At 43.2% G+C, this 27,668-nt stretch overlaps 1 protein-coding gene across 6 annotated transcripts in view; it reads left to right on the plus strand.

Annotated features, from left to right (window-relative positions):
• DROSHA (drosha ribonuclease III) overlaps positions 1-27,668 on the plus strand; it is a 119,463-nt gene that overhangs the window by 1,689 nt on the left and 90,106 nt on the right. For 2 of the 6 annotated variants that reach the window (XM_043488601.1, XM_043488602.1), the window contains exons 2-9: positions 3,128-3,193; positions 4,451-5,287; positions 9,294-9,386; positions 14,895-15,005; positions 15,237-15,468; positions 18,469-18,610; positions 20,513-20,667; positions 24,130-24,210. In XM_043488601.1, coding sequence (XP_043344536.1) covers positions 3,177-3,193; positions 4,451-5,287; positions 9,294-9,386; positions 14,895-15,005; positions 15,237-15,468; positions 18,469-18,610; positions 20,513-20,667; positions 24,130-24,210 — 1,668 coding nt within the window. In that variant the 5' untranslated portion in view covers positions 3,128-3,176. The remainder of the gene's footprint in view (positions 1-3,127; positions 3,194-4,450; positions 5,288-9,293; positions 9,387-14,894; positions 15,006-15,236; positions 15,469-18,468; positions 18,611-20,512; positions 20,668-24,129; positions 24,211-27,668) is intronic. The other 4 variants (XM_043488603.1, XM_043488606.1, XM_043488604.1 and 1 more) reach the window with 4 other exon arrangements.

A 27,668-nucleotide genomic window follows, 5' to 3' on the forward strand; every position in this document is an offset into this window, starting at 1 on the left:
GGGAAGGTCCCCTGGAGGAGGGCCTGGCAACCCACTCCAGTATTCTTGCCTGGAGAATCCCACGGACAGGGGAGCCTGGTGGGCGATAATCCATAGGGTCGCAAAGAGTGGACATGACTGAAATGACTTAGCACACATGCAGGATGATAGGCACTTCATGGGAAAGTTAATGGAGGATTAGCTTGGAAGAAGTTGGGTCCAGATTGCAGAAGGCCTTAAATGCCAAGCATGGAGTTTGAGCCTGATTCTTTTGGCCCTCAGTAGCTTGTGGTGACAGGAGGGGCTGTCTAGGCCCAGGTTTATCATGAGGGTCTTGAACTGAATGATAATCATTCAGTTCAGTTGCTCAGTTGTGTACGACTCTTTCTGACCCCATGGACTGCAACACGCCAGGCTTCTCTGTCCATCACCAACTCCTGGAGCTTGCTCAAAATCTCATGTCCATTGAGTGTGTGATGCTATCCAACCATCTCATCGTCCCCTTTTCCTCCCGCCTTCAATCTTTCCCAGCATCAGGGTCTTTTCCTGTGAGTCAGTTCTTCCCATCAGGTGGCCAAAGTATTGGAGTTTTGGCTTCAGCATCAGTCCTTCCAATGAATATTCAGGATGTATTTCCTTTAGGATGGACTAGTTGGATCTCCTTGCAGTCCAAGGGACTCTCAAGAGTCTTCTCCAACACCACAGTTCAAAAGCATGTTCTTCAGTGCTCAGCTTTATGGTCCAACTCTCACATCCATATATGACTACTGGAAAAACTGTAGCTTTAACTAGATGGACCTTTGTCAGCAAAGTAATGTCTCTACTTTTTAATATGCTGTCTAGGTTGGTCGTAGCTTTTCTTCCAGGGAGCAAGCATCTTTTGGTTTCATGGCTGCAGTCACCATCTGCAGTGATTTTGGAGCCCGGGAAAATAAAGTCTGTTACTGTTTCCATTGTTTCCCCATCTATTTGCCATGAAGTGATGGGACTGGATTCCGTCATCTTAGTTTTCTGAATGTTGAATTTTAAGCCAACTTTTTCACTCTCTTCTTTCACTTTCATCAAGAGGCTCTTTAGTTCCTCTCTGCTTTCTGCCATAAGGATGATGTCATCTGCATATCTGAAGTTATTGATATTTCTCCCGGCAGTCTTGATTCCAGCTTGTGCTTCATCCAGCCCAGTGTTCCTCATGATGTACTCTGCATAGAAGTTAAATAAGCAGGGTGACAATATACAGCCTTGATGTACTCCTTTCCCAATTTGGAACCAGTCCGTTGTTCCATGTCTGGTTCTGACTGTTGCTTCTTGACCTGTCTACAGATTTCTCAGAAGGCAGGTCAGGTGGTCTGATAGTCCCCTGTCAAAGAATTTTCCACAGTTTGTTGTGATCCACACAGTCAAAGGCTTTGGCGTAGTCAATAAAGCAGAAGTAGATGTTTTTCTGGAATTCTCTTGCTTTTTCTATGATCCAGTGGATGCTGGAGATTTGATCTCTGGTTCCTCTGCCTTTTCTAAATCCAGTTTGAACATCTGGAAGTTATCAGTTCACATACTTTCGAAGCCTGGCTTGGAGAATTTTGAGCATTACTTTGCTAGCGTGTGAGATGAGTGCAATTGTGTGGTAGTTTGAACATTGTTAGGCATTGCCTTTCTTTGGGATTGGAATGAAAACTGACCTTTTCCAGCCCTATGGCCACTGGTGAGTTTTCCAAATTTGCCGGCATATTGAGTGCAGCACTTTCACAACATCATCTTTCAGGATTTGAAATAGCTCGGCTGGAATTCCATCACCTCCACTAGCTTTGTTCATAGTGAGGCTTCCTAAGGCCCATTTGACTTCTCATTCCAGGATGTCTGGCTTTGGGTGAGTGATCACACCATCATGGTTATCTGGGTCATGAAGATCTTTTTTGTACAGCCCTTCTGTGTATTCTTGCCACCTCTTCTTAATCTCTTCTGCTTCTGTTAGGTCCATACCATTTCTGTCCTTTATTGTGCCCATCTTTGCATGAAATGTTCCCTTGGTAATCATTAATGAAATATTATTTGGTGTCTACTTTCTATTAAGCGCAGTGATTGATAAGGCTAAATAATCTGAAACTATTTTCATGAGCCATTTGAAAATCTGCCTTAAGCCTGTTGGTAAAACTTTTGGTTAGAAAGACTTTAGGAAGAAGCTTCTAAATCGAAACTTTCTGCAGTTAATGTTTGTTTGGATTTTTAAAACATTTTGCTGAAGCCCAGATACTTGGAAAACTTTGCTCTTCATAACATTCTTCAGTGGGAAGGACTGAGAATGAGAATCAAAGAAAACTGTTATGTTGACCAGATTATAGTTAAGTTTGAATCTAAATGCTAGTCTCACTGAGGGAGAAAGAATGTGGAGTGGGAGAACAGAAATGATTTTTCCCTTCCTGGTCTTTTAGCTGATTAGAGAGGGAATATGCCTAAGTTTCCAGTCTTTTAAGCTACTGATTTTTTGAGTCATAAAGACGAGTACTTCAGTTCAGTTCAGTTGCTCAGTTGTGTCCCCGTCTTTGCGACCCCATGCACTGCAGCATACCAGGCTTCCTTGTCCATCACCAGTTCCTGGAGCTTGTTCAAACTCATGTCCATTGAGTCAGTGATGCCATCCAACCATCTCATCCTCTGTCATCCCTTCTCCTCCTGTCTTCAATCTTTCCCAGCATCAGGGCATTTTCCCATGAGTTAGTTCTTCACATCAGGTGTCCAAAGTATTGGAGTTTCGGCTTCAGCATCAGTCCTTCAATGAATATTCAGGACTGATTTCCTTTAGGACTGACTAGTTGGATCTCCTTGCAGTCCAAGGGATTCTCGAGTCTTCTCCAACACCACAGTTCAAAATAATCAGTTCTTCGGTGCTCAACTTTCTTTGTAGTCCAGCTCTCACATCCCTGCATGACTACTGGAAAAACCACAGCTTTGACTAGTTGGACCTTTGTTGGCAAAGTACTTAGGACATCTTAAAAATTAGTTGTGAACATTAGTTCAGCATGCTCTTAATTTTATTAGTATGCTAACTGCATTGGAGCATGCAAAATCAGTGTTAAGATAATCACAGAAATATTTTCTAGCATGAGCAGTTTGGGAAACATTTTTATATCTATTTGTTCTCTCTGTTCTCTAGAGTTTATATTCTCTGTGGAAAATGTGACATATTCAAATAGTACGTCACGATGCAAGGCAGTGCATGGTGAGTGGTCTGATAGTAATGGCAATCCTTTTGGGCAACCAGGGAGGAACAAACACTGGCCATCTGGGGTGGGGAGGGTTTAGATCTGTGAGGAGGAGGGCATGTGTTAATATAGGTCATATCCATGGCTGGGAACCCAGACCAGAGCAGTTAAGGAGCCATCCTAGAGCCCTGCCCTGATGGCACTGGCCGTTCTGAGGTCAGGCAGACATCAAAGGTGAAATGAGGTAATGAGCTGGTGACCTGTAATCATTGTAGGACCTGCCAAAAAGAACCACAGAGTGTGTGAGAGCAGGGTACCTAGCAAGACCCTGGGGGTGGTGACACTGGTTGTAGAAAGGCCTGCAAGGGTATTACAGTAGTAGCGAGGCAGGAGAGGATGGTGTGGAATGGACGGACTCAAGTATCTATGAAGCTGAAATGATACAGGCTTTGAGCATAAATTTTTAACTAGAAGGGTTAAGGGAGGAGAAGTTGTCAGGTAATTCCCTGGTGTACGACTTGAAGACCAACGAATGGTCTCATCTATTGAGACAGGAAGGGGCTTCTCAGGTGGCACGTGTGGTAAAGAACCCGCCTGCCAGTGCAGGAGACATGAGAAACACGGGTTCGATCCTTGGGTTGGGATGATCCCCTGAAGGAGGGCATGGAAACCCACCACAGTAGTCTTGCCTGGAAAATCCCACGGACAGAGGAACCTGGTGGGCTACAGTCCAGAGGGTCACAAAGGGTTTGACACAACTCAAGGGACTTAGCATGCATGCATGCATTGAGGTAGGAAACACTGAAAAAGGAGCAGGTGGTATTCTCTTGGAGGGCAAGGTTACTGACTCCTTTTAGGACATGTTGAGTTGAATTTGTGAGTCTATGCTGAGTGGGAAGGAAGGTGTGTCACGAGGATGCTCAGTGTATGTGTAGAAACATGCTGTGTGTGGACAGGATGACGTGGTGAGGTCAAGGTTGGTGGGAGCTTGAAGAAGGACACGGTAGCAGATGGTTGAACTCTGGGATGTGACCTCATCACGCTGGAAGTGGAGCCTCTTAGGAAGCGACAAGGTCCAGGGACTGACCATGGCTTTGGTTGAGTGTCTGAGACCTGGGAAGAGGAGTTTATTGGCCCTGAGGAGTTTCAGACAGTACAGAGAACTCAGTATTAGACGAGTGGAATATTCCAGCAGCCTAAGGGGTGGTCAGGTATTGGTGAAAGCTGTTTACATAGTGAGTTTGTCTCTTCTCTTTTTCTTTCCTCCACCAAAGTCACAGAATGTCGTTCCACCCAGGAGGACCCAGGTGTCCCCGAGGGCGAGGGGGACATGGAGCCAGACCCTCCGCACCAGCCTTCAGGCCCCAAAACCTGAGACTGCTTCACCCTCAGCAGCCTCCTGTGCAATACCAATACGAACCTCCCAGCGCCCCTTCCACCACCTTCTCCAACTCTCCGGCGCCCAATTTTCTGCCTCCGAGACCAGACTTTGTACCCTTCCCTCCGCCCATGCCTCCTTCAGCGCAAGGCCCCCTTCCCCCCTGCCCCATCCGGCCCCCGTTCCCCAACCACCAGATGAGGCCCCCCTTCCCCGTGCCCCCCTGTTTCCCTCCCATGCCGCCTCCGCTGCCCTGTCCCAATAACCCCCCAGTCCCTGGAGCGCCTCCGGGCCAAGGCGCCTTCCCCTTCATTATGCCGCCGCCGTCGCTGCCGCATCCGCCGCCGCCTCCCGTCGTCCCGCAGCAGGTCAATTACCAGTACCCGCCCGGGTACTCGCACCACAGTTTCCCACCTCCCAACTTCAGTAGCTTCCAGAACAGCCCCAGTTCCTTCCCGCCCAGTGCAAGTAGCAGCAGTAGCCCTCACTTCAGGCACCTCCCTCCGTACCCGCTCCCCAAGGCGCCCAGTGAGAGGCGGTCCCCAGAGAGGCTGAAGCACTTCGACGACCGCAGGCACCGGGACCACAGTCACGGGAGGGGCGAGCGGCACCGGTCCCTGGAGCGGCGGGAGCGAGGCCGGAGCCCCGACCGGAGGAGGCAGGACAGCCGCTACAGGTCGGATCACGAGCGAGGGCGCACGCCCTCCCGCCACCGGAGCTACGAGCGGAGCAGGTAAAGCACACCTGTGGTTTTTTAGAGAAGTTGCGGAGATCCTGACACAGGCCTTTTCTGCGGCTCAGCAAACCAGACCGAAAAGGTCCAGCCGTGCATTTCGGTTTATAAAAGGAAAGTGCTGTTTTATTAAAGAGGGAGAGACAATTGATGAGGAAAGGAGTTGACCTCAGGTAAAAAGCCAGTTTGAAAAGCATTCCCGAATTAGCAACACAGGTTCATTTCAATGAGTGTAAGCCAATTAGTATAGAGTACAGCCGGCATTTTAATGATGGTCAATAAAAGATCTTGTTTGTGTGGACGTTGTATTTAATTATGTTCAGTATGACCATCTTGTCAGGTTACTGCACTGTGAGTTCTTTTGGAATTGGTGGTCTGCAGGCCGCTGTTAATCAGTCAGGAATCCAACTAGTTAACAAGCTGAACTTGCTTCCTGATTTTTAGGATAAATGGAAGTTTATCTTATGTTTTTGCTTTCTTGCTCTGTTTCTTTATAAAATGAAATAATATTAGGTATACATTATCAAAGTTACAGTTTTCAAAATAGCTTTTAATTTGATTTTGGTGCATCGAAATTATGCATACTAAATAAAATTGCATTTAGAACATACTAATGCACTCCGGATTAAATTTCTTTTTTTTTCCCCACCCAAAAGACCAAAAATCTGTATTTACAAGGAAATAAGGTTTCCAACAGACATTCATTGATGGGTATCTAGAAATTCTCTGAAGTTATTTGTGAAAATTTATGTTTATATATCTTTTTCTGTAAGATCATCAGTGGCTTACAGCAGATTCTTAAGAGATTTTATGAGTCTGTTACCCTAAACCTAAGAACCATTGGTTTAAATGGAAAAATAAAAATGTGCACATATCGATTCTACTAATATTTATTTGTACCTTCAGTGAACTGTTTGTATCAGTGAAGATTTTTGGTTTTCCACTTGTCAAGCTGGTAATGGTGCTTCTCTTTCTGGCTGCTGTCGTGTGTTCACTCACCTTCATTGTCTTGTGGAACTTCTGTGCTGAAAAGTTTGAGGTCCCCAAACTAGGTCACCTTGTTACTTGGGTTTGTAGAGAGTGAGTCTTGTCTCCTATGGAATTAATGTGCTTCTTGGTTTCCATGTTGTTCTCACGGCTGTGTGTTTGATTCTGACAGAGCATTTTGCCAGTAAATGGTAGCACTCATTCTCAGTCCTAAAGGTTTGGAAGGAAGCCTTCCAGGCCTTGAAAGGTTTGGAAGGAAAATGCACTTTTGCTTCTCCCTGATGCCCAGTCGAAGGCAGAAGTGACACGTTTCCTGCAGGGGTGACCGATTCTGGTGGGCTAAAGCTGACTAGAGTTGGTAGACTTTGAAAAGTCTTTTCAGCATGACCTACTGTTCCTTGTCAGTTTTGTTCTCACCTTTGTGATGGATTAGTTGGCAGAGGCCTGTGAGGGTTTATTTTACAATTTTTTTTTTTTTTTTAATTTTACAATTTTATGGTGAAAATCTAAACTCGAAAGAGTTTGATAGTTTTCTTCAGACTTAAAGTGATTGTTACTAAACCTGTCTTTGGGGAAACATTTTGCTGCAAACTTCAACATTCCAGATGGTTTTTTTTTTTTCCTGTTTGAGAGTACTGTAGTTTTTAGGGTTCTGCTGTAAATTCCTGAGTTCTCCCATCCAGGCTTAAGCTTGAAGAAACAGATGTCCTGTAAACTGAGGATCCCTGTCACTAAGTGAAATCAAATGCTGAAAAAATGACCCTTAATCCCCATTAGCTTAAACCACAACCCCTTTACTGTGGGGGACCTTAGGCAGTTAGCTCATCTTTCTACATGGCCTTTATTTACCCTGGAGTTGTTTTATGATGTTGTGCTTGGGGGTGTTTGCTCTGGAGCGGCCTTAATGTCACAGCCACAGTAAAATCAGTTCCCTCTGGGGTTCTTAGAGTGTCAGTCCTCTGTCTTATATAGAATGCTTCTGTGAACCAAGCATGGACCCTGTGAAGTGCTAGTATGTAACTTCTGAAAGTACACTGGAGAAAACACGTTCACAAAGTTGTGCATTAGATTAGATGAAATTTATGCAAATTCTTCAGTCTGTCTTCTGGCTGCTTCTGCCCTGGCTTCTTGGGGTAAGTGCATCCACGCTTTTTCAAATTTCATTTTTCCTTTTCTTCTCCTCTTCTGAAATCTGGGTGAATAGTATTACAAGATTGTTTCAGGGCAGAGTATTTCCAGAGAAGGTTTGTGAAGAAGTAGATGCATGCATTTGCTGTTGTGAAAGATCCAGGTTCCTCCAGGGAATGGGAAAAGGAAGAGCTGCAAGGGGCAGCCAGCAAGGAGCAGGGCAGTGGCCTGCCACATTTGAGCAGTGTTACAGCACAGGAACCCCATACCTGTCCTGTTGAGTACCGTGTGGAGCCATTGGAGAGCTAGTATTGTGTATCTAGGGAATATCTTCATGGTCCCAAACCGGGAAGAATTTTTGGAAAAATAACCGAAGCATCGTTTTTCTTGCTTTAAATGGGTTCATCATATAGTATTACAGTGATTTATACTGGTCTTTTCAGTTCATAGCCACTCAGAGGTAGCAGTCATCATGAGAAGTACCACCCTTGAATGCAAAATCCTATCCCCTAGATGTTACAAAAACAAACGAAAAATTAGGAATATCCTTTAAATAGAGTTTTTATTTGGAAATAGAGGCAGTTTTTTTTCAGCCGCCATGCCATCACAAATTACATTATATAGTTGTCATGTGATACCACTCACTAAATGGGATTTGCTGTCTAAAAGTAAGCTGTCATTTTAGAAGTGTATCAAATAAAGAATGTGGAATCCCAAGCACTGGCTACTTTACTTTGGACAGCTGGTGTGTACCTGAGCCTTGAGTATATGTTAAAAGTGTTATTCAAAGACGTCTTTCTTGAGGAAGGGGTGATTTTTAAGTGGAAAAACAATTTTTGTGTTAATATCTAAGATCTCTTATTAATTTTGTAAGTTTTGATTTCAGTGAATTTACATTTCTTCTATTTGGCTATAGGTAGGGAATTATTATTTCTTTTTTGTCCATGCCGTGTGACAGGCATATGGGATTTTAGTTCCCCTACCAGGGATTGAATCTGTGCTTCCCCTACCAGGGATTGAATCTGTGCCCCCACAGTGGAAGTGGTGGCGGGGTTGGGGGGGGTGGTGGCTATTTTTGAGTTTAGACATTTTTGTAGTCTTCTTTGCTGGACTCAGGCTAATAAAGCATGTTTTGGCCCCAGTCTAAGACCTAGTATTTATTTCCTTTAGATTTAGTTCTGATGTAAACCCACTGGGATTCCAATTTTTTTTTCAGATCTCATTGTACTTATTGATTAGGCGCATAAGTTATTACTATCATTATTACTAAATTCCAGCTTTATGTTGGAAGGTTTAAAATCCTGCATTCTAGTTTTACACTGAGTAAACTCAGTGTCTCTATTTAGAGTTTTTTTTTTTTCTTTCCCTGATAAAAACAGCACTTAAAGGTGAAGTGGTCTAGAGTCTCATGGTAGGTAGTGATGACTAAGAACTATACCTCAGGTGTATAACCTATAAGAGTTTAGAGCTCTTCATTATAGACCCTTGTCCAAATCTTTATTATATGCATTTATTTGTTGGACGAAATTAAGAGTGTTCCAGAAATCAATAGGCAGTTGAATCCTTTGAAGTTTTCCCTGTAGAATGATTGGCTGGTTGGAAGGTCTCAAGAGAAGATCATGATAAAATTCCCTTCATTGCTTAGTATTAAGTATGACTTCTTTTTTTAAAAAGAAAACAGCAAGAAGTGTCTAAGGTAGTTAACTTGCATAAAGTGAAATGCGCCTTTAACCTCTAACACATGAAGGGTGAATAAAAATGTCTCATAGTGGATAGTGCTGCAAAATACTTAGGTGAGGTGAGGTCCATTTATTTAGATGAATTCAGTGGAAAGAGATGGTGTTTTTGAGTCTTTCTGTTGAAAACAGCTCTGTGTATTAATTCCTTTAAGAGAGCGGGAACGGGAGAGACACAGGCACCGGGACAGCCGAAGATCACCATCTCTGGAAAGGTCCTACAAAAAAGAGTATAAGAGATCTGGAAGGTAAGCAAGGAGTTGACACTGGAAGTCATAGGATTATCTCCTGAAATTCAGATTTTGTGCTTGTGCAGGGTGTCAGCCAGGTCTTCAGAATAGCCTGCACATTTGTCCAAAGAACACTGTGAAAAGCTGAAGTTGCCAGTTACTGAAAAACCTTTTATTTCGAGATGTATATGGGATGCACAAGGAAAATCCTGATAAGTGCCCCAAATTAGGCCACTTTGTGACCTCAGTTGCTGTAAAACTCTATATTAGTAATTCAAGGTTTGTTTTTTTTTAAAGACCTTGAAAATTCATAATTATGCTTTTAAGTTTACTTGTTTCAGGAAAAAAAAAAAGGAAAACTACAATAACACCTTATTTGGAAATATGACATTGAAATTGTTGCAAATAAAAATTTACAGGACGTAACCAATTCTATATCAAGAGCTAAAAATTCATGTCTTAATAAGTGGTAATTAAGAATAGCACTCTCTATAATCTGACAGATTTTGGGTCAATTATTCATTTTCCCAACTTTGTTATTGGGCAAAGGAACTTTTTTTTTTAAGCCTCAGTGTCTTTGTCTAAAATAAGGACAGTTATATTTGCCTTATTGAGTGACGAGGGGTCATTGAGATAACACACATAAAACACTTAGCACTTGGCCCAGTAGTGCCAAATAAATGGTAACTATATATATATTTATAATCTAATCACTTGACTCTTAAAAAAGCAGAAAACAGTATTAAAGGTAAAATAAACTAATAAACTCAAAAATAGAACTATAGCACCATAATAATATTTGTAAATAAGTGCAAGATTTCTTTGAAAGGCGGTACAATTTAAAAAGTGGCAAATCAAGAAAAGAAAAGCACATATCCATTAGGTATAAGAAAGAATGTATTATTATAGGAATGAAGGGGTTTTAAAAATTGTAGTGCGTTGGTATAAGTACTGATATTTTATTTGAGAAATTTAAAAACTTGGATGTGACGGGTTGTTTCTATGAAAACAAAAATTATAAACCTTACACTTAGAGCAGAAAATTTTAATAGGCCGATAACTATGGGAGAAAGTTGACTTTGTGTCACTTCCAAAAAAGTTTGAAACTGTTTTTAAAACACTGAAGAAGATGGAAGGAAAGCTCAGCTCATGCTGTGATATCAGGAAAATCCAAATGGCAAAACTATCAATGAAAAGAAAACCACAAAACAATTTCTTTAGTGAATATGGATATGAAAATACTGATTAGTATATTAGGTTGTTTTCAGTTGTGTGTTACAATAGTTGAGGGTTTATTCCAAGGTTGCATGGGTAGATAGATTAGTATTAGGAGATATATAACTGTAATTCTTTGTGTCAGAATCTCTAGAGTTATCTCAGTACTTGCCTATTAGCAATTTAAAGTTGCATTCAATTATGAGTAGAAACTGGTAAAGTAGAAGTATAAGCAGACTTCTGTAACTTGATAGAGAACATTATTTTGTGATAAACATGATTGATACCATCTGAGAAGAGCGAAATTTATTGTTGAAACCTTATAGGCCTTCCCATACACATTAGAAAAAAAGACAAGGAGACCCCATTTCCCACCACTGTCACCTCATGTATGTCGTAACAAGCAAATGACAAACATCGTATTCTTGTGTGTCCCGCGTATTATACGGTATGGTGATAGTCTTTAACAAGAGTCCCTGCTTTCCAGGAATAAGAAAGTTAAGTGCTGTGAGAAGTGCTTTTGATAGAGCAAATACATATTGCTTCTGGAACGCAGTAGTTAGTAACTCAGTTTCGGGTGGTCATAGAGAAATTGACAATGTACTGATTCCCTGGAGGATGGGTAGGAATGCCTAAGGGAAGGCAGATGGTAGGGCGAGAGAAAGAGAGGTGTGAAGGCTGCATTGGAGAAGTGACCTCAGAGGATCAAACCTGGAGGTTGGGAAATGAATTTAGGCTTTTGTTAGTAACCCAGGAAAGAAATGATTGTGGCTAGACCAACCCATTGTGGCAATGACAATGGGGAAGTTGGAGGTAATTGAGAGAGATCAATGTGGGAGTCAGTAGGACCCAAGTCCTATCACCTGAGATCTGATGTTTCCCTTGGAGGGCTAGAAACACTAAGAAACAGGCAAAAGAATGAGTTCAATTTTGGGCAAGTGGAATTTGAAAGTCAGTGAGACAGCTGGGTGGAATTTTGTGGTACCTAGTGGGACACAGAAGTATAAGGTTCAGAAAAGAGATCTTAGCCGGAAATGCTAAAAGCCATGAATTAGATGAGGTTAACTAGGAAGAGTCTGTTCAGTGAGAAGGGGCCTGAGGAAGAGGAGGAGATAAAGATAGGGAAAAAGCTAAGATACTGTGTTTGTGGAACTCATTGAGGGCCCATCTGAGGTTGGTTTTTAATGTGGAGTGCTGGAAATCTCTTGGTTTAGTTGTTTCTTCTCCAATACCCAGTAACTTGTGGACAAGGCAGAGACTTGGATTCTTTGAGTTCTAACTAATGCAGTAGATGAGAAAATAAAAGTTAAAGAGGTAAATACTGTAAAGGAGGAAAAGTTATCATAGTTCATAATATAGCATATTATCAACAGTTTTGAGTTTGGATTTTGGAATTTGAAATGCCTGAGACACCTACCTAAAATGATGTTTTACTCCTATTTTGAAATGTCCCTCTCAAAGTGTTAAAAAAAGGAAAAAAGAAAAAAGAATACTAATTGTTGTTCACAATAGACAACCCTGATCATCCATTATTTAAGACACCTGCCTAAAGTGGATGGCGTAAGGATGTCTTCTGCCTGTGTTTCTCGATGGTGATAATAATAAAACATTTGGTGGGATTTTTAGTACATGTCAAAATGTCTGTGTCAAATAATCATATTAGCATTTAACTATTACTTACTAGCTGTGTGAGAGTGGGCAAGTGATATAATTTCTAATTCTGTTTCCTGTCTAGGGGATGTTTATATCTGCCTCAGGATTCTTGTCAGGACTAAGTCTATCAGAGTACTTACAAGAGTGTCAGGCTCTCAGGAAGGACCACAAACAAAAACAAATAAAACCACACCACAGGGAGCCAGGATTTGCCATTATTAGCTAATGATATTACTAGAACAGTTCAAGAGAATCAGTCAAGAAATGTTAGAATTAACTCACTAAAGTTGACAGTTATACAATAAACATATCATAATTAAGAGCCTCCCCTGAATACCAGAATACCTACTTACTAATAGAAAATATAATAGAAAATTTAAATGAATAAAGTTAAATTTCTTAATAAACTTAAAAATATATAGATCAATAGGAAGATATTAAGTGTGATAGATGACAAGGAAGGTGATGTAAATGAATGGAGGGCATGTTAAATTCCTGTAGTGGGAGTGGAAGATAGGGTTAAAAAACATACCAGTGTTCTTCCAAAATATTTGTAGGTTTTAGCGGTGTTGGTGGTATAGTGGTGAGTATATTTGCCTTCCAAAAAATCTATAATTTTAATGTAAGTTCAGTTGAGGTACTGTTTTTAGAACTTTACTAGGACTCAAATTTTTCTTGGGAATAGAAGTGAGTATAATGAAGAAAAATAATGCACAGTTTGGTATGGGTATAAGTAGGTCAATGAGACCAATCTGGAACAACATTCAACCTATATATATAAAGGTTTACATCTATCATAAAGTTGTTTTTTCAAATCAGAGGAGAAACTGATATGGAAACAATGCAAACTGTATGGAAAAGAAATTGGGTTCAGATTTCTGCCTTAGATCTTGGACAGATAGAGTAAAAAAAAAAATTAATGTTAAAAGTAACTGAAAAATATAAAATACTGATTTAACCTTGCTATGGGAAAGGATTACAGCCATAACACTAAGACTGGAAATAGAAACAAAAACAATCTTTGCATTTGGCCACATAAAGATTGTATGTAGCTATGTTGCTGCTGCTGCTAAGTCGCTTCAGTCGTGTCCAACTCTTCGCAACCCCATGGACTGCAGCCTACCAGGCTCCTCTGTCCATGGGATTTTCCAGGCAAGAGTACTGGAGTGGGTTGCCATCACCTTCTCCGATGTAGCTATAAACAGAATTAAAAGGAAAATAGACTGAAAAAGGTTACATTACATATGACAGAAGATGGGTGATAATTAAAAAACTGTCAATAAAAAGACTGTAATCCTAAGTTTAAAAATATTGGCATGGTGTATTGATTCATGTTCATATTAGTAAAAGAAGTGAATGTGAAACGTGTTATTTCAGCAGTGACAAATTAAATGAGATGCTCTCTTTGTAAGGATAGAAAAGATTAAAAACAATCATGTTGACGGGTTGTGTGGAAATGGGAAATCACATACAGTTTTGGTAGTAATCTAAACTGGTAATTCTTATCTGTAGAGAAGCCTTTAAAAAAGTACACACTCTTTGTGTGTGAAATAATATGACAAGTATGCAAAGAACACAAGTGTATTTACAGTAGCATTGTTTACAATGGGGGAAGAAAGGTAACATCCTAAATGACTATGATCAGATTTGTCAGATTATGATATATACATATAAAAGAATGATATGCATTATTAAAAATGGTTCAGATGTAGATGTATTGAAATAGAATGATGTTCCTGATTTACCACTTTGTTGAGGAGAACAGGCTACAGAGTTCCTGTTTTTAGAAACTTGTATGTTTATATACCCATATCTTTTAACATATTTGTGAAATATAATTGTTATCTCTGAGTGGTGTTACAGGTGATTTTTGTTTTATTTTTCTACAGTGAACATGTATACATTTTACTTCACAGTAAATATTTTTTTCTGGTAACAAACCTCTTGATGTACACTGTAATATTTAGAAGTTGCATCAATAAGTAATAGATATAATCCTTCTAATCACCCACTATTTTCCCCCTGATGTATATACACCTACAGTTATATTTTCCCTGCTATAAAATTAGAAATGAGTGATAGAGTTGATGGAAAAACTTACTTGTGGCTTTGACCCAGATGTAAACTTTCTTGGATAAGAGTGACTTTGTTAGTAGAGCTGCCGAGGTGGCAGCACATCACTAATAAAGCAGTCTCTTTCCTTGGCTGGATTCTCCAAGTCTGTATGGTTCCACTGAAATGTCCTGGGCTTAATTTAAAAATCTACCCTATGGGTTTTTCCCTCCAAGCACATCCATGCGCTGAGCCTTTGCAAATTTCATGCTCCAGCGATTCAAGGAGATAGAATTGCTTTTTTCCTTTTTAATTGAGTTACTATTAGTATTTGTGGGGACCAGAATTAGGTGAATTGGTGGTTCATTAAGCAGTAATACCCAAGTATGGGCTTCCGGAGAAATGGTGAGGGATGATATAACTGGTTCACTCTTGGATTTTGGTCCTCAGGCTAAATTTATGGCTAAGTGGAGACCATGTTTTGTGAAGACTTTTTTTTTCTCTTGGCAAAGCAAGATGTGGAGAATTCAAAATTAGTGTGCTCAATGCTGAGATTGTCTATAGATGGAGATGTCCACATGTTTCCCAGAGATCTTTCTATTCTAGGAGTTATGGTTTGCCGGTTGCTCCTGAACCTGCCGGATGCACACCAGAATCACCTGGGGAGATTATTAAAAATACAGAATCTTGGGCCCCACCCCCGGAGACTGTGAATCAGTAAGTAGATCTGGGGTAGGGCCTGGGAATTTGTATTTTTAAAAAAGTAACTTCAGGTGATTCTGATGTCAGCAGACTGGTGTCAGGGGGTCACTGGTTTTTCATACAAATGAATATGGTGGTTTGGCATGACGTTTTTCTTTTAGGTGACAAATGAACTAAACAGGTAAAATAGAAAAGTTTTACAAGGAAAGAACATTTTTAATAGCCTCCCTTCGCCCCCTTTTGAAGTCGCTCCCCAAGCAGGGAGAAGAAGAGAGCTCGCTGGGAGGAAGAAAAAGACAGATGGAGTGACATCCAGGGCTCTGGCAAAGAGAAAAATTATACCTCAATCAAGGAAAAGGAGCCAGAGGAGGCGCTGCCTGACAAAAATGAGGAGGAGGAGGAAGAACTCCTTAAGCCTGTGTGGATTCGGTGCACCCACTCAGAAAACTACTACTCCAGTGACCCCATGGATCAGGTGGTAGGTCTGGTAGGAGAGAAGCTGTGGACCAGAGCTTCTCAAGCCCGGTGCTGTTGACGTCTTGGGCTGGATAGCCCCTTGTGCACGGGTCCTGCCGGTGCAGGGTCGGATGTTGGGCAGCATCTCCGGGCTCTGTGCCCTGGAAGCCAGTAGCACCCTCGTGCCTGTGATCACCGAAGCTGTCTTCTGACGTTGCCCAGTGTCCCCTGGGGGGTGAGGGAACGCCCCTCCCCCTGGTTGAGAACCACTGCTGTAGACAAAAGCTGCTTTGCAAACGCAAGAGTGCCGCAGGTTTATGGAATGATCTCTTCATTCTGATTTTTGATGACACTGCTAGTCTTGATGCTGGTGGTCCCTCATAGCTCTGTTGTGCATTCTGCGGTATACATCTGTACGCGTGTGTGTGTTTTTCCCTCAAAATGAGAAACAAGGGAGAATTGAGTTTGTCTCTTGCAAGTCTGCCCTTGACCAGAGGTACCCGTAGCAGGTTTCCCGTGCCGGTTGCTGGTTTTGTGGCGTCGCAGTGTCGTCACCTTGGATGGGCTCTCAGGAGCGTCAGCACACGTGCTGCTCACGATGGGGCTCCGTGGGGCTCAGCAGCTGTGCCTCGCTGCTGTGGGGCCCCACGACCTCTGGGTGCTCACTTCTCCTTCTCTTTCTTCCATCTCCATTTTATTTTCCGTCACTCTCCCTTTCTTTTTTTTTTTTCTTCCTCTCTCCCCTAACAGGCACTATGCCTCTATCCCCATTAAGTTAGGTGTATTTGCCATAGGATGGACACAAAGTCATGTTCACTGATGAAATGAATGAGTGAACGAAGGGATACCTACAGATTTAGGACAGGAGAGCCTGGAGATGTTAGATTTAGTGGGTGGGGTAGATAAGAGAGCATTCTGTTGTTCGGAATTTTGTAAAAACAGCTTCGACTTGGACTGGGCCCTTACCTATGGTGAGCTTGACAGGAGACTGTTGCCTCTGGCAAAAAGGTTGGAGAGGTCTCTGTTGGTGGCATGATATTTTACTTGATAAAGAAAAGCAGGGTTTTAAGTCATAGTTCAGGTGACGCAGGCAAGGAGAAGCTCATACATGGAGCCCTGTTTGTGAAACTGCTCCGGGTGTCTCAGATTACCTCCCTGAATCCTTAAAACATCCCTGGAAAGAAGGCATCTGTTACTTCAGAATGTTGTTGTAAATGAGAATACTTAACTGATCGTGGTTTAAGCTTGCTGGGTTTGTTTTCCTCGACAAGCCATCTGGAGGGAGGTGGTGGCTGGTGTGTATTTAGCGCCTTAGTGATGGCAGGACCGTAGGTGGGCATCGCTGTCTTCTGGAGGGTCCACCGTGGTTGCAGGATGCCTACGGGAGCCCCAGGCGTCGTGTCCGTACACACCTCTGCCCAGACACAGATGCAGAGGGCAGTACCGTGTGGAGCCCAGGGTTCCCCGGGGATCTCTTCTTCCATCCCTTCGCCCTGAATCGTGTTTAATGGATTAATTTTCCATCTCTGCCATAACCCATCTCCACAGACTTCATTCATGGCTTAAAATACGGCACATTTATTAGCTCACAGTTCTGTAGGTCAGAAGTCAAACTTGGGTTTCCCTGGCTAAATGGAGGTACTGGCAGGACTGCTCTCCTTTCTGGAGATAACCTGTTTTCTTGCTCATTCAGGTTGTTGGCAGAGTTCAGTTCCTTATGGCTGTGGGATGGAGGCCCTTGTCTCCTTGCTGTCTGGCAGATGTGGGCTGTTCCTGGCTTCTGGACCCCCTGTGCATTCCTCAGCCCATGGACCTCTTCCTTCATATTCAGAGCGAGCAGCGTGGGTCGAGTCCATCTTGTCCTTTAAATGTCTCTTGCCTCTTCTGTTGCACCTCTGACTGCTGCTGCGAGAGCCTCTCCACTTTTAAAGTATTCAACTGGGTCCATCCAGATAACCCCACCTCAAATTCTGTAGCCTTAATCGCATCTGCAGAGTTCTTTCTGCACTGAGAGGTGGCGTGTTCGCTTTCCAGGGATTAGGACAGAGACATCTGTGGCGTAGGGGGACTGGCTTCTGAGATCCCAACTTCTCTGCCCCAAACCTGAAGGGAATCACAGTTCTGTTAGCAAGGAGGAAGGGGAGAATGGCTCCCCGGGGGTATCATTATTCTTGAAATAAAGTTGAAGGCCCTGAGGTTCAGAACATCTAAACAGGCAGAGCTTTTGCTTTTCCTCACCTATTTCTGTGGATGTGTTAAAACTCCAGTGTAGAAGGAAGATTGATAAACCACAAGGCCAACATTGGCTTCTGTTTGTGCACCACTGGTGCAGAGAGGGCCTAAGTGTCAGAGCCTCCCCAACATCACCAGTAATGAGGTGGGGCTGAGGGAAGCAGGCACCCTCTTTTGGGAATAACTGCAGATTTTATGATTGAATATTTATTTTATGTTGGAAAGGTGCCTTTTGAAAATGTCAAATGTGCATTTCAGGTGGGTGTTTAAAGTGATTTTCAACCTGGGAGGACAGTAAGGAAAAGGAGGAACTTCCTCCAGGAATGTATTGCAGAACCCTGTGTTTGTAGAGAGTATGTGTGTGTGTGTCCCTGTGCTCATGGGGTGCCTGTGTGGTTTGTGGGTCACTGGGTTAATGTAGCATATATACCATCAGTGAATTTCAGTAGGGGAGGGGTATATGTTCTCTAGGAAGGTGTCAGGTGTCATGAATTCTGAGGGGTTTATGATTTTCTGGTTGTTGTATCAAAAGGGCATAGATGAAGATTTCTAACGTTTCTAAGGGTTGGCAAAATGCATTTACCTGAGGACTGTGTCAGCCATAAATGTGTGTGCAATTCAGAACTTCATTGCCAGCACTCGGCATTTTGTGTTTAAAATGTTTGTTAAATTGAGGGTTGAAAAATGATATCTTGCTGTTACAAATCTTTGGTTATTAGTGAGTTCTTCTGTCTCTTTGGTATGACTATTATTAATGTAGTTCCTAATATTGATCCTTTATTTTTCAAAGGGAGATTCTACTGTAGTTGGAACAAGTAGGCTCCGTGACTTATACGACAAATTTGAGGAAGAGTTGGGGAGCAGGCAAGAGAAGGCCAAAGCTGCTAGACCCCCATGGGAGCCTCCCAAGACGAAGCTAGATGAAGATTTAGGTGAGTCTGAAGTTACTAGACCAAGATCTTGTGCCCTTTTTTTTTATTGTTTAATACCAGACTTTTGGAATGTGTCCTTGAGAGTCCCATAGTAAGATTTCCTAATGTCCATTTTATTTTCCTTAGTTCCAGTCAGCAAATACATAGCAATGTAACTTTCTTCTTTTCGATTTTCTTTTCCCTTAGTTATATTCAGTAGAATACATCAGAGATCTCATTTGCAAGGCGTGCTGGCCACTGTGTCCCCCTAGAATCCTTCTGTCTTAAAATCAGAAGGGACCACAGTCCAGCCTCCCGTCAAAAGCAGGAACCTGTTCCCACGCCTCTTGCTCCGACGGGCAGGCATCTCCTGTGGCTCTCTCCACTGCCAGGGTGTGGAAACTCCCGCCAGAGTCCAGCTCTGTTTGAAGCTGTCTCTTTATTCACAAAGTTTCCGTCACTTTCTTGCATCTTTTCACATGCGTATTCTGAGACTCCAAGGAGATGCTGAGATCACTGCTTCTCACCACTTTGTGTCCTTAGCCCCTGACACAACGCTGTACGCAGAGGAGACGTTCAGTGCGCCTTTTCCTGCCTGTTAACCTGGCTCTAGTCTGCCCACCTTTGTTACCTCTCCCTCGCTGAGAGGCAGTGTCCATGGTGGGGAAAAGCATGACAGAACCAGCTGGCCTGGATTTGAATCCTTGTTCCACCACTTGAAATGTGATCTCGGGCAAGTGATGTGATTTCTCTGTGTCTCAATTTTCTCATCTTAAAAGAGGAATGACAGTACCCATCTCACGTAGCAAACTCGAAAATACAACAGTGTTAAGGGTTCCTTCTTACTACGCTGTACTGCATTAATCTCTTCTAGGATCAGTCCAAGTTCTAGGTCTTTTTTTTCATTTTTTATTTTAGTAAAATACAAAGAACATGTTCATAATACACATAAGATATACTACTTAGCGATTTTTGAATGTGTGGCCCTGTAATGCGTTACATGCATTCATATTGTGTAAACAACCTCTGGAACTCTTTTCATCTTGCTAAACTGAAAGTTATCTAGATTAAAGGCCAACTCCCCATTCCTGTCTCCTTTTGCCTCTGGCAACCACCCTTCTATTTTCTGTCTCTATGAATCTGACTACTCTAGGTATCTCATAGAAGTAGAGTCACACCATATTTGTCTTTTGTGACTGGCTCATTTCATTACAATAATTCTTAGTCTGTTTTTATCTAGTCATTTTGAAGGACTGAAGTCTCTTATTGTTACTATTGAGAGAAAAAAATTTAGAGTCTGATTCAGTCTGGTGTTCAGAGCCTGGCATTCATGACCTTTTACCCCCTCACTTCTGGATTTTTTCCTGTGAGGCCTTTGCTCCAGCCAGAGTCCACCCATAGTCTTGCTCCATGCTTTTGCCCGCAGTGCTCCATCTGTGTTCCTTTCCTTCTCATCAGCTTAACCCCGCCTCCATCCCCGTACCTGGGTCACTTGCACCCCTTCTAGGAAACCCCAGTGACCTTTCTGGATCAGGGTGGATTCACTGCACCTTTTAGGAGGTGAAACCTCAAACAGCCCTGGTGGTTTGCATTTTCTCTGGTCTTGTTCACCAAGTCTTTCTTTAAAAATCATTGATCCTTTGTTTCCTCCTCTAGATTGTGACTTAGCATCATGGGCTCTATTAGATTTTATGGGGTTGCTTAGCAGAGTTCTAGTGTGGAGTAGGCACTGGAGTATTTGCTGGAAGATAAACAGCTGTCCTTAACGTTTCTAAACATACATGCTTACGTTTCGGTCATTTGGAAGTAAATCTTCATGTAAAACCCTCATGTAAAATGTAAATCTCCATAGAAAATCTTCATGTAAAACCAGCTTGCAGACTGCTTCAGCTTCTCTGCATCTTTTTCCCTTCACCTCCATAGAGAGTTCCAGTGAATCCGAATGCGAGTCCGATGAGGACAGCACCTGCTCTAGCAGCTCAGACTCTGAAGTTTTCGACGTCATTGCAGAAATCAAACGTAAAAAGGCCCATCCTGACCGACTCCATGATGAACTTTGGTATAACGACCCAGGCCAGGTGCGCAGGCTTTTATGTTCTTGCTGTGAAGGTTGCAGACCCACACATCACATTTATGACTGCTGGCTCAGAAGATGCATGGTAGCTGGTATTGAAACTGAATTTTACTCTCAGGGCTGGGCGTCATCCTTCACAGCTTATTTCTTTTCAGCTTCAGTGTTCAGCTCCAAAGCGTAAGCACCAGAGCAAGTGTTCCTTGAATCATATTTGACGATGTTTGTAAATCCTGTGTGAGGGAGCAGGATGATGGTGCTGCCTCATTAAACTTGCAGTAAACGGAAGGAGACGAATGGTAGGATGAGGGAGAGAGCACTTGTAGCTCTTTTTAAAAGCAGTTCACCTGGAAGTTATCTTGCAGCCATACAGTAAACAATGTCCCAGGCCCTGTAAGACTTCGTATTTGCCAGTTGGTAGAAGTCACAGTTCCTTGTAACTTCTCCTTGTTGTTAAGCGTGTTTGAGCTAATGACATCATGTGTGTTTATGCTCAGTTGCTCAGTCGTGTCTGACTCTTTTCGACCCCGTGGACTGTAGCTCACCAGGCTCCTTTGTCCATGGGATTCTCCAGGGAAGAATATCGGAGTGGGTTGTCATGCCTTCCTCCAGGGGTCTTCCCAACCCAGGGATCGAACCCACATCTGTTGTGTCCCTGTATTGGCAGGCGGATTCTTTACCTGGGAAGCCAGTGACATCATAGTTGGACATAATTATTTTTTATTTTCACTTACTGTTTTATTATGAAGTTATACTGGTGGAACAGTGGTAAAGAATCTGCCTGCCAATGCAGGAAATGCAAGAGACGCGAGTTCAATCCCACGGTTGGAGGGATACCACTGGGGTAGGAAGTGGCAACCCACTCTAGTATTCTTGCCTGGAAGATTCCATGGACAGAGGAGCCTGGGGGGCTCTAGTCCATGGGGTCACAAAGAGGAAGACAGTATTGAGCAACTGAGCATGCACATACAATTCATAATGCAAAATAGTATCTTTATAAAAGAGTTGTAGTTTTACAAATGTATAATACATACAAAAATAGTATCTTTAATACATGTCAACTTATCAAGCATAATAAAACATATTCCTAGCAAAAGATCATTTAAAATTTAGATTTTGTAAATAAATTCATACCATTCTACATTATTTTGATATTGTTCTCGTGGTTCATATTAGATTATAGCTCTCTAATTTTTTTTTTTATATAGAATTAATATAGTTAGAATGCCTGAAAGAAATGTACTTTGTGGTCCTTTTTGCTCTCTGAGAATTGAGCAGAAATGTTTGCAAATTGTCAATACATTTTGGAATCTTGACTTTGGTATATTAATCATGTATAGGATCTCTTTAAACAGCTCTCAGTTCCGTTCAGTCGCTCAGTCGTGTCCGACTCTTTGCGACCCCATGAATCGCAGCATGCCAGGCCTCCCTGTCCATCACCAACTCCCGGAGTTTACTTAAACAGCTCTAGCAAGTTATAATTCACATACCATACAATTTACACAATTAAGGTGTACAGTTCAGTTTTTTTTTGTATATTCACAGAATTGTACAGTCATCACAATTTAATTTTAGAACATTTGTGTGTCCCCTGAGAAAAATCCTTTCTCCATTAATCACTCCCCTTACCTGGTGTGGGGTCTTTTAATGGACTGTTGTTCTCATATTAAGAAACAAATAGTCTCAGTGTTGTGTTGACTGTATTTGGTTTTGTATCCTCTGTATAGTTGAGCCTCATAAAGGGCTGATCTGTATCGGAGACCAGACCCTGGTAAAAGACAGGCATGTAAGATGTGTATTTGCTTCCCTGGAAATAAGTGAGCACTAAATGATTTTTCCACATTTTTCATCACAAGTTGTGCCCAGCATTAGGAATGTGTTGTGACTTTGGTGGGAATTCAATCACATCTCTGTTTGCCAGCTGTTATTTTGGATAATATCTTAATGTGATTTTTTTTTTTTTTTTCAGGTAGCCATATTATTCCTCTCTTGTACCACCTGGAGCTTTAGATTTCTCAAAGGGATAAAGAGACTTATAGTTTTTTTAATATTTCTTTTCAAAGTTTTATTGAGATATTTTTGACAAAATGAGTTATAAATCCATAGAACTTTAAAGAAATATGTGTATGTATATAGAGTATATATGCCTCATAATATATCATATATATAAATATCTATATTTTAATTAATACCAAAAAAGTGAGAAATGGAACTCCACTTCTCCATTCTTCAGACTGATGCTCTGATCTCCTTTTTGATTCCATATTAACTGTTTATATTGAATAAACTCACAAACTGGCTTTTAAGGCCCTTTAAGGTTTTGACCTCAGTTCTGCCTTTTTGGTCTTCTCACTCACTTATGTGATCCATTCCATTTAGATGTGTCTCATGTTCCTGGGTTCAGAGAGTAAAGAATCTGCCTGCAACTTGAGAGACGGGTTTAATCCCTGGGTGGCGAAGATCCCCTGGAGAAGGGAATGACCACCCACTCCAGTATTCCTACCTGGAGAATTCCATGGACAGAGGAGCCTGCTGGGCTACAGTCCATGGGGTCGCAGAGAGTCGGACACGACTGAGCCACTAACACTTTGTTTTCCACTTTCACGTTCTTGGAGCATAATGTTGGATTCCTTCTTTCTCTTTTTTCTCTTGTCCTGGTTCCTCATGTAGAATAGCCATCTTCTTTTCACATTTTGGCTTCTTGAAGCCTGTTTTTTCCTTTTTTTTTTGAAATTACTAAGCATATCATATGTGTGTTATTCCTAGTGCTGGCTTAAGCAGTACATACATCAAAATTAGAATAAGGGTTCCTTGATCATGTGGACCCTGAGCTAGGTATTACCCACCTTCCCCTTTGTAGTGCTTAACCAGCAGCTTTCTATCCAAGAGGCACCCAGGATTATTCACTTACTGAATCATGTGAGTGGAGTTCATGGCCAGAAAATGAATTCAGGTGAAAAAACAGACACAGAATCATCTGATTAGTGCTAGAAGTTCTTCTGGTTCTAGGAGTCATTTTCTTCCTTCTGCTTGAGATACCTTTTGGTCTCTTCTTTGAAAACATTTAATCTGCAGGTCACCTTCAAAGCATTCTACATGTTCCTTCAGAATATAAACTAGGCTTTTCTTTTGTGAAAGAGTTATTTTTCCTGAAATAAGAAATAGCAGGAACATACTGGAAAGCAGTAGGAGAAGATGGGGGCAAACAGGGCGCTGACATTGATATTTTCTGCTCGGCTGCACAAATAAGTCGGGAATCCAGCGTTGTCATAGCGTTTCCCTTTATCAGACAATATAGACAGTTTGCAGCTTTATTGGTTTCGGAACATCCGTTTAATCTTCAAACCTTGACAGCCTTTTCAGAGCTTCGGTACTCATGACATTAAAACCCACACAGTTTCCGCGGCATTGTCGTGCATGGAGCGGATTTTCCCCCCAATAAAAACGAATTACGTTCTGTTTCTGGCAGATGAATGATGGCCCACTCTGCAAATGCAGCGCAAAAGCGAGACGCACGGGCATCAGGCACAGCATTTATCCCGGAGAAGAGGTAACTGGTTTGGGTTATTACATTTGCCAGCGCTGAGCAGCCAAAAGTAGACAGATGCTGCTGCTATTCTCCTCCCCATAAGTGAAATAATACCCTGGAAATAGTCTTCTCAGGTTCCCCGATAGTGTCTGTTACTAATCATTGGAGAAGAGATGTACTTGGGTTTTGGGGGTGGAATGGGAATGTTATCAAGGACACTTTGGGAGGTTCATTATTTAAAGTAGGCAAAGTGAATTTGAGTTGCCCTTTTCTTTTAAAAAAAATCATTTTCAGTATCCTAAGATGGTCCATAATTGTAACTGTTTTTCATGTTTTTGTTGTAAACGGTGGTGAATCTCCCTGGAGAGGTGCTGTCCTTGTAAGGCACACGTCCTCTTTCCTTGGGGATGTGAGTGTACGCCGTTGCCTTTGTTAGTCTTTGTTGTCCCCACTCAGCTGTGAGTGTCACACGGACTTGTTTGACCTGTGTCACACCCTAGCCCCTGGGTCGTCTGGAACACTCCAAAGGTGTTTGCATGATGAGTTGAACACTTTTACATCGAAGAGTTACATGTAACTACTCCCGATCAATTATTTTCCTTCATTTTTTTCCCCGTTACGTTTTACTTCTGCAAGGTATTCTCATTAATCCCAGGATTGTCACTTTATGATTCAGCGCACTGTGTTTAGGGCTTCCCTGGTGATTTAGTGGTAAAGAAGAAGAAGGAGGTGCCGTTGCAGAAGATGCCGGTTTGATCCCTAGGTCAGGAAGATCCCCTGGAGAAGGAAATGGCAACCCGCTCCAGTGTTCTTGCCTGGGAAATCCCATGGACAGAGGAGCCTGGCAGGCTATAGCCCATGGGGTCGCAAAGAGTTGGACACCACTTGGACTAAGCAACAACAAGTATCATGAGGCTGTGTGGGACAAGGCCTGTGCCCTGTGAGTGTCCGTGTGCATGCCTCAGGCCGGGGTCTCTGCAGGCGGGGCTGCTGTGGAGACATTTCACAGGCAGGAGGAGTGTGGGCTCAGGACTGAGCGGAGGGGGAAGTCCAGCTGGGGTGGACCTCTAGAGCTGGGCTTGTCGAAGTTGTCTCACGTGGGGCCGGGATGGTTTTCATAGGCGCATCTCCGTCTGTCCCAAGCAAGCCGCCGGAGAAAGGGCGTGCCCTTGGCGGAGGGGTTCTTGTAGTGGAGGGTGACCTGGAAGGAGCTGACAGCTGCAGACTGTGTGCCAACTGCTTTTTGCACAGCTGAGCAGCAGGGCCCTCTGTGAAGGGAGATTCGGGTGGGCAGTGGTGCTGGCTGAGGCAGGCAAACCCATCCTCAGAGTACGCGTGGCCCTTTCACCATGGATGGGGCCTACGTGCTCCACATTCCGTCAAGGGGCCAGTTGGCCCTCAAGGGACAGTGCCACATTGGGGTCCCAACGGTGGTCATTGTAGGTGGCTGGCTGGGTATTCAGCATGGCAGTCAGCTTAGCAGCTTAATCTTGGATGCTGTTGAGCTCCGTCTGCTCCTCTGTCCACTTCATTCATGTACCCATCCTGTCAGCTCTAGGGGACTGACTGCTGACTGAGGCTGGCTGGCAGCACCTGGCCAGGGCATTTTGTCAGCTCGATGGTTTAGAACGTCTTCCATGGTGGATGCCTCCTGCCCCGGGGACACCCTAAGACTGTCTTATCCCTGATCTTCCCAGGTTTTTTCCTTCTAGGCCTCTGACCAGCTGGCCAGCCACTTGCTTTCTGCCACGAGTCCATCTTTATTCTAACCTCAGGCTACTTCTCTTTCCACACAAAGTAGATGACCAGGTACACCACCTGAGACCCCGCCCGCTAGGTGGTTCTCCCTCGTCCCTGTCTTCAGAGCCACCCATGAAGAAGGCTGCAGCACAGTCTGTTTTTGCCTTGCACCTCCTTTCTTTCTTTTTTTTTTTAAAGAACACTTATTTATTTATTTGGCTGTACCGGGTCTTAGTTACGACATGCAGGACCCTTAGTTGTGGCATGTGGGAACCTTAGTTATGGCATGCAGGGTCTAATTCCCTGACCAGGGATTGAACCCAGGCCCCCTGCTTTGGGAGCTTGGAGTCCTCACCCCAGGGCCACCAGGGAAGTCCCTTTATCTCCTTTCTGGCTGACCCACTTGCACACTGAGCCTGGACTTTTCGTTCTGCTTTCATCCCCCCGTCTTTCGTCATCAGCTGAGGGAGTGTGCTGATGCGACAGTGGTGGGTGCGCAGTTTGTTCATGCCCTCTGCTCTGCGCGTGCCTGGTTCTGGTTATAGGCACCCTCCTTCTCATGGTGGCGCCACCCAAACCTGTGCCCAGAGGGGACTGGCAGAACCCAGCTCTCATCGGGCAGTTCCAGCCCCACATCTGTTTGCTGTCCCTTGGCCATGCCTTCCATGTCTGCCAGGGCCCAGCAGCACACCCAAAATTGCTTTTCAAAAGCACATAATTCTTCATGATAGACAGCACGGCTTGGCTTCAGAACCTCAGAGACCAGCATGGTGATTCTCCCAGTGTGTCTGCATGCCCCTCTCAGCATCTTTTCCCACCAGCAGTCTGGGATTTGCTGAATCACGTGGCCCGCATTGCAGGGCAGCCTGAGTTGTGGTTTGCAACTGCTGAGGCCATTCTCACTTGAGTCGCTCTCATAGCTGGTGGCCTTTTGTGCTGTTTTGTAAATGGGCTGTAGTAATATTCCTCTCTGAGGATGGCGCTGCCTCCTGAACCCAGAGAGGCTCACCTGGTATTCTGGTTCCTTCTTCACTGTGGGAGGGGAAGAGGAGGTAGTTTTGTGTTTTACTTTGCATGGCTGTCTTGGAACCACTGACTCCTAAAAATGGTGTGGCTCTGGGAGACCCTGAATCTTGGTAGGGTTTCTCTCCCACCCTTTGGAGCATGTACCGTTTACCAAGACTTTTCTCTCAATCGACATAATGTCAGAGATACAATGGAGCAGTATACCATGCTGTGGTATTCTAGAAGGTCAGGGGCACCTTGGACTGTATTATGACAGTGAGTAGAATTCACACAAGCTGGTGGCAAAACCGTTAATGTTGTCTATTCCATGTGAACGTGAACCGGTTCTCATCAGAGCTGGTCCTCATTCTGTTGGGATAGGAAAGAATACATTCAGCAGGCCAGTTGCCACACACTTTGTACCTGAGATCACGTCCGTCTGCCCAAACTGGGCTGTAATACCTGGCATGGCAGGTGCAGTCAGAGCCACTTGGCTGCGCTTCTTGTGGTCTATAGTCATCTGCCAGGATCCGTTTGATTTCTTTAGGGCCCAGACTGGTGAATTAAACAGACCGTGAGAGGGGCAGTCATCCTTGTGTCATTTGGATCCTTAAGGGTGGCACTGATCTCCACCATTCCCCCGGAGTCACACTGCTTCTGATGTCCGGATGGGCTCTGCTTGGCCTTTCCTATTAAGGTGGCTCTTACTCCACAGATCAAGGACTCAGGGGGAG

This window comes from Cervus canadensis, chromosome 16 (genome assembly GCF_019320065.1).
Source record: "Cervus canadensis isolate Bull #8, Minnesota chromosome 16, ASM1932006v1, whole genome shotgun sequence".
Classification (NCBI taxonomy): Eukaryota; Metazoa; Chordata; class Mammalia; order Artiodactyla; family Cervidae; genus Cervus; species Cervus canadensis.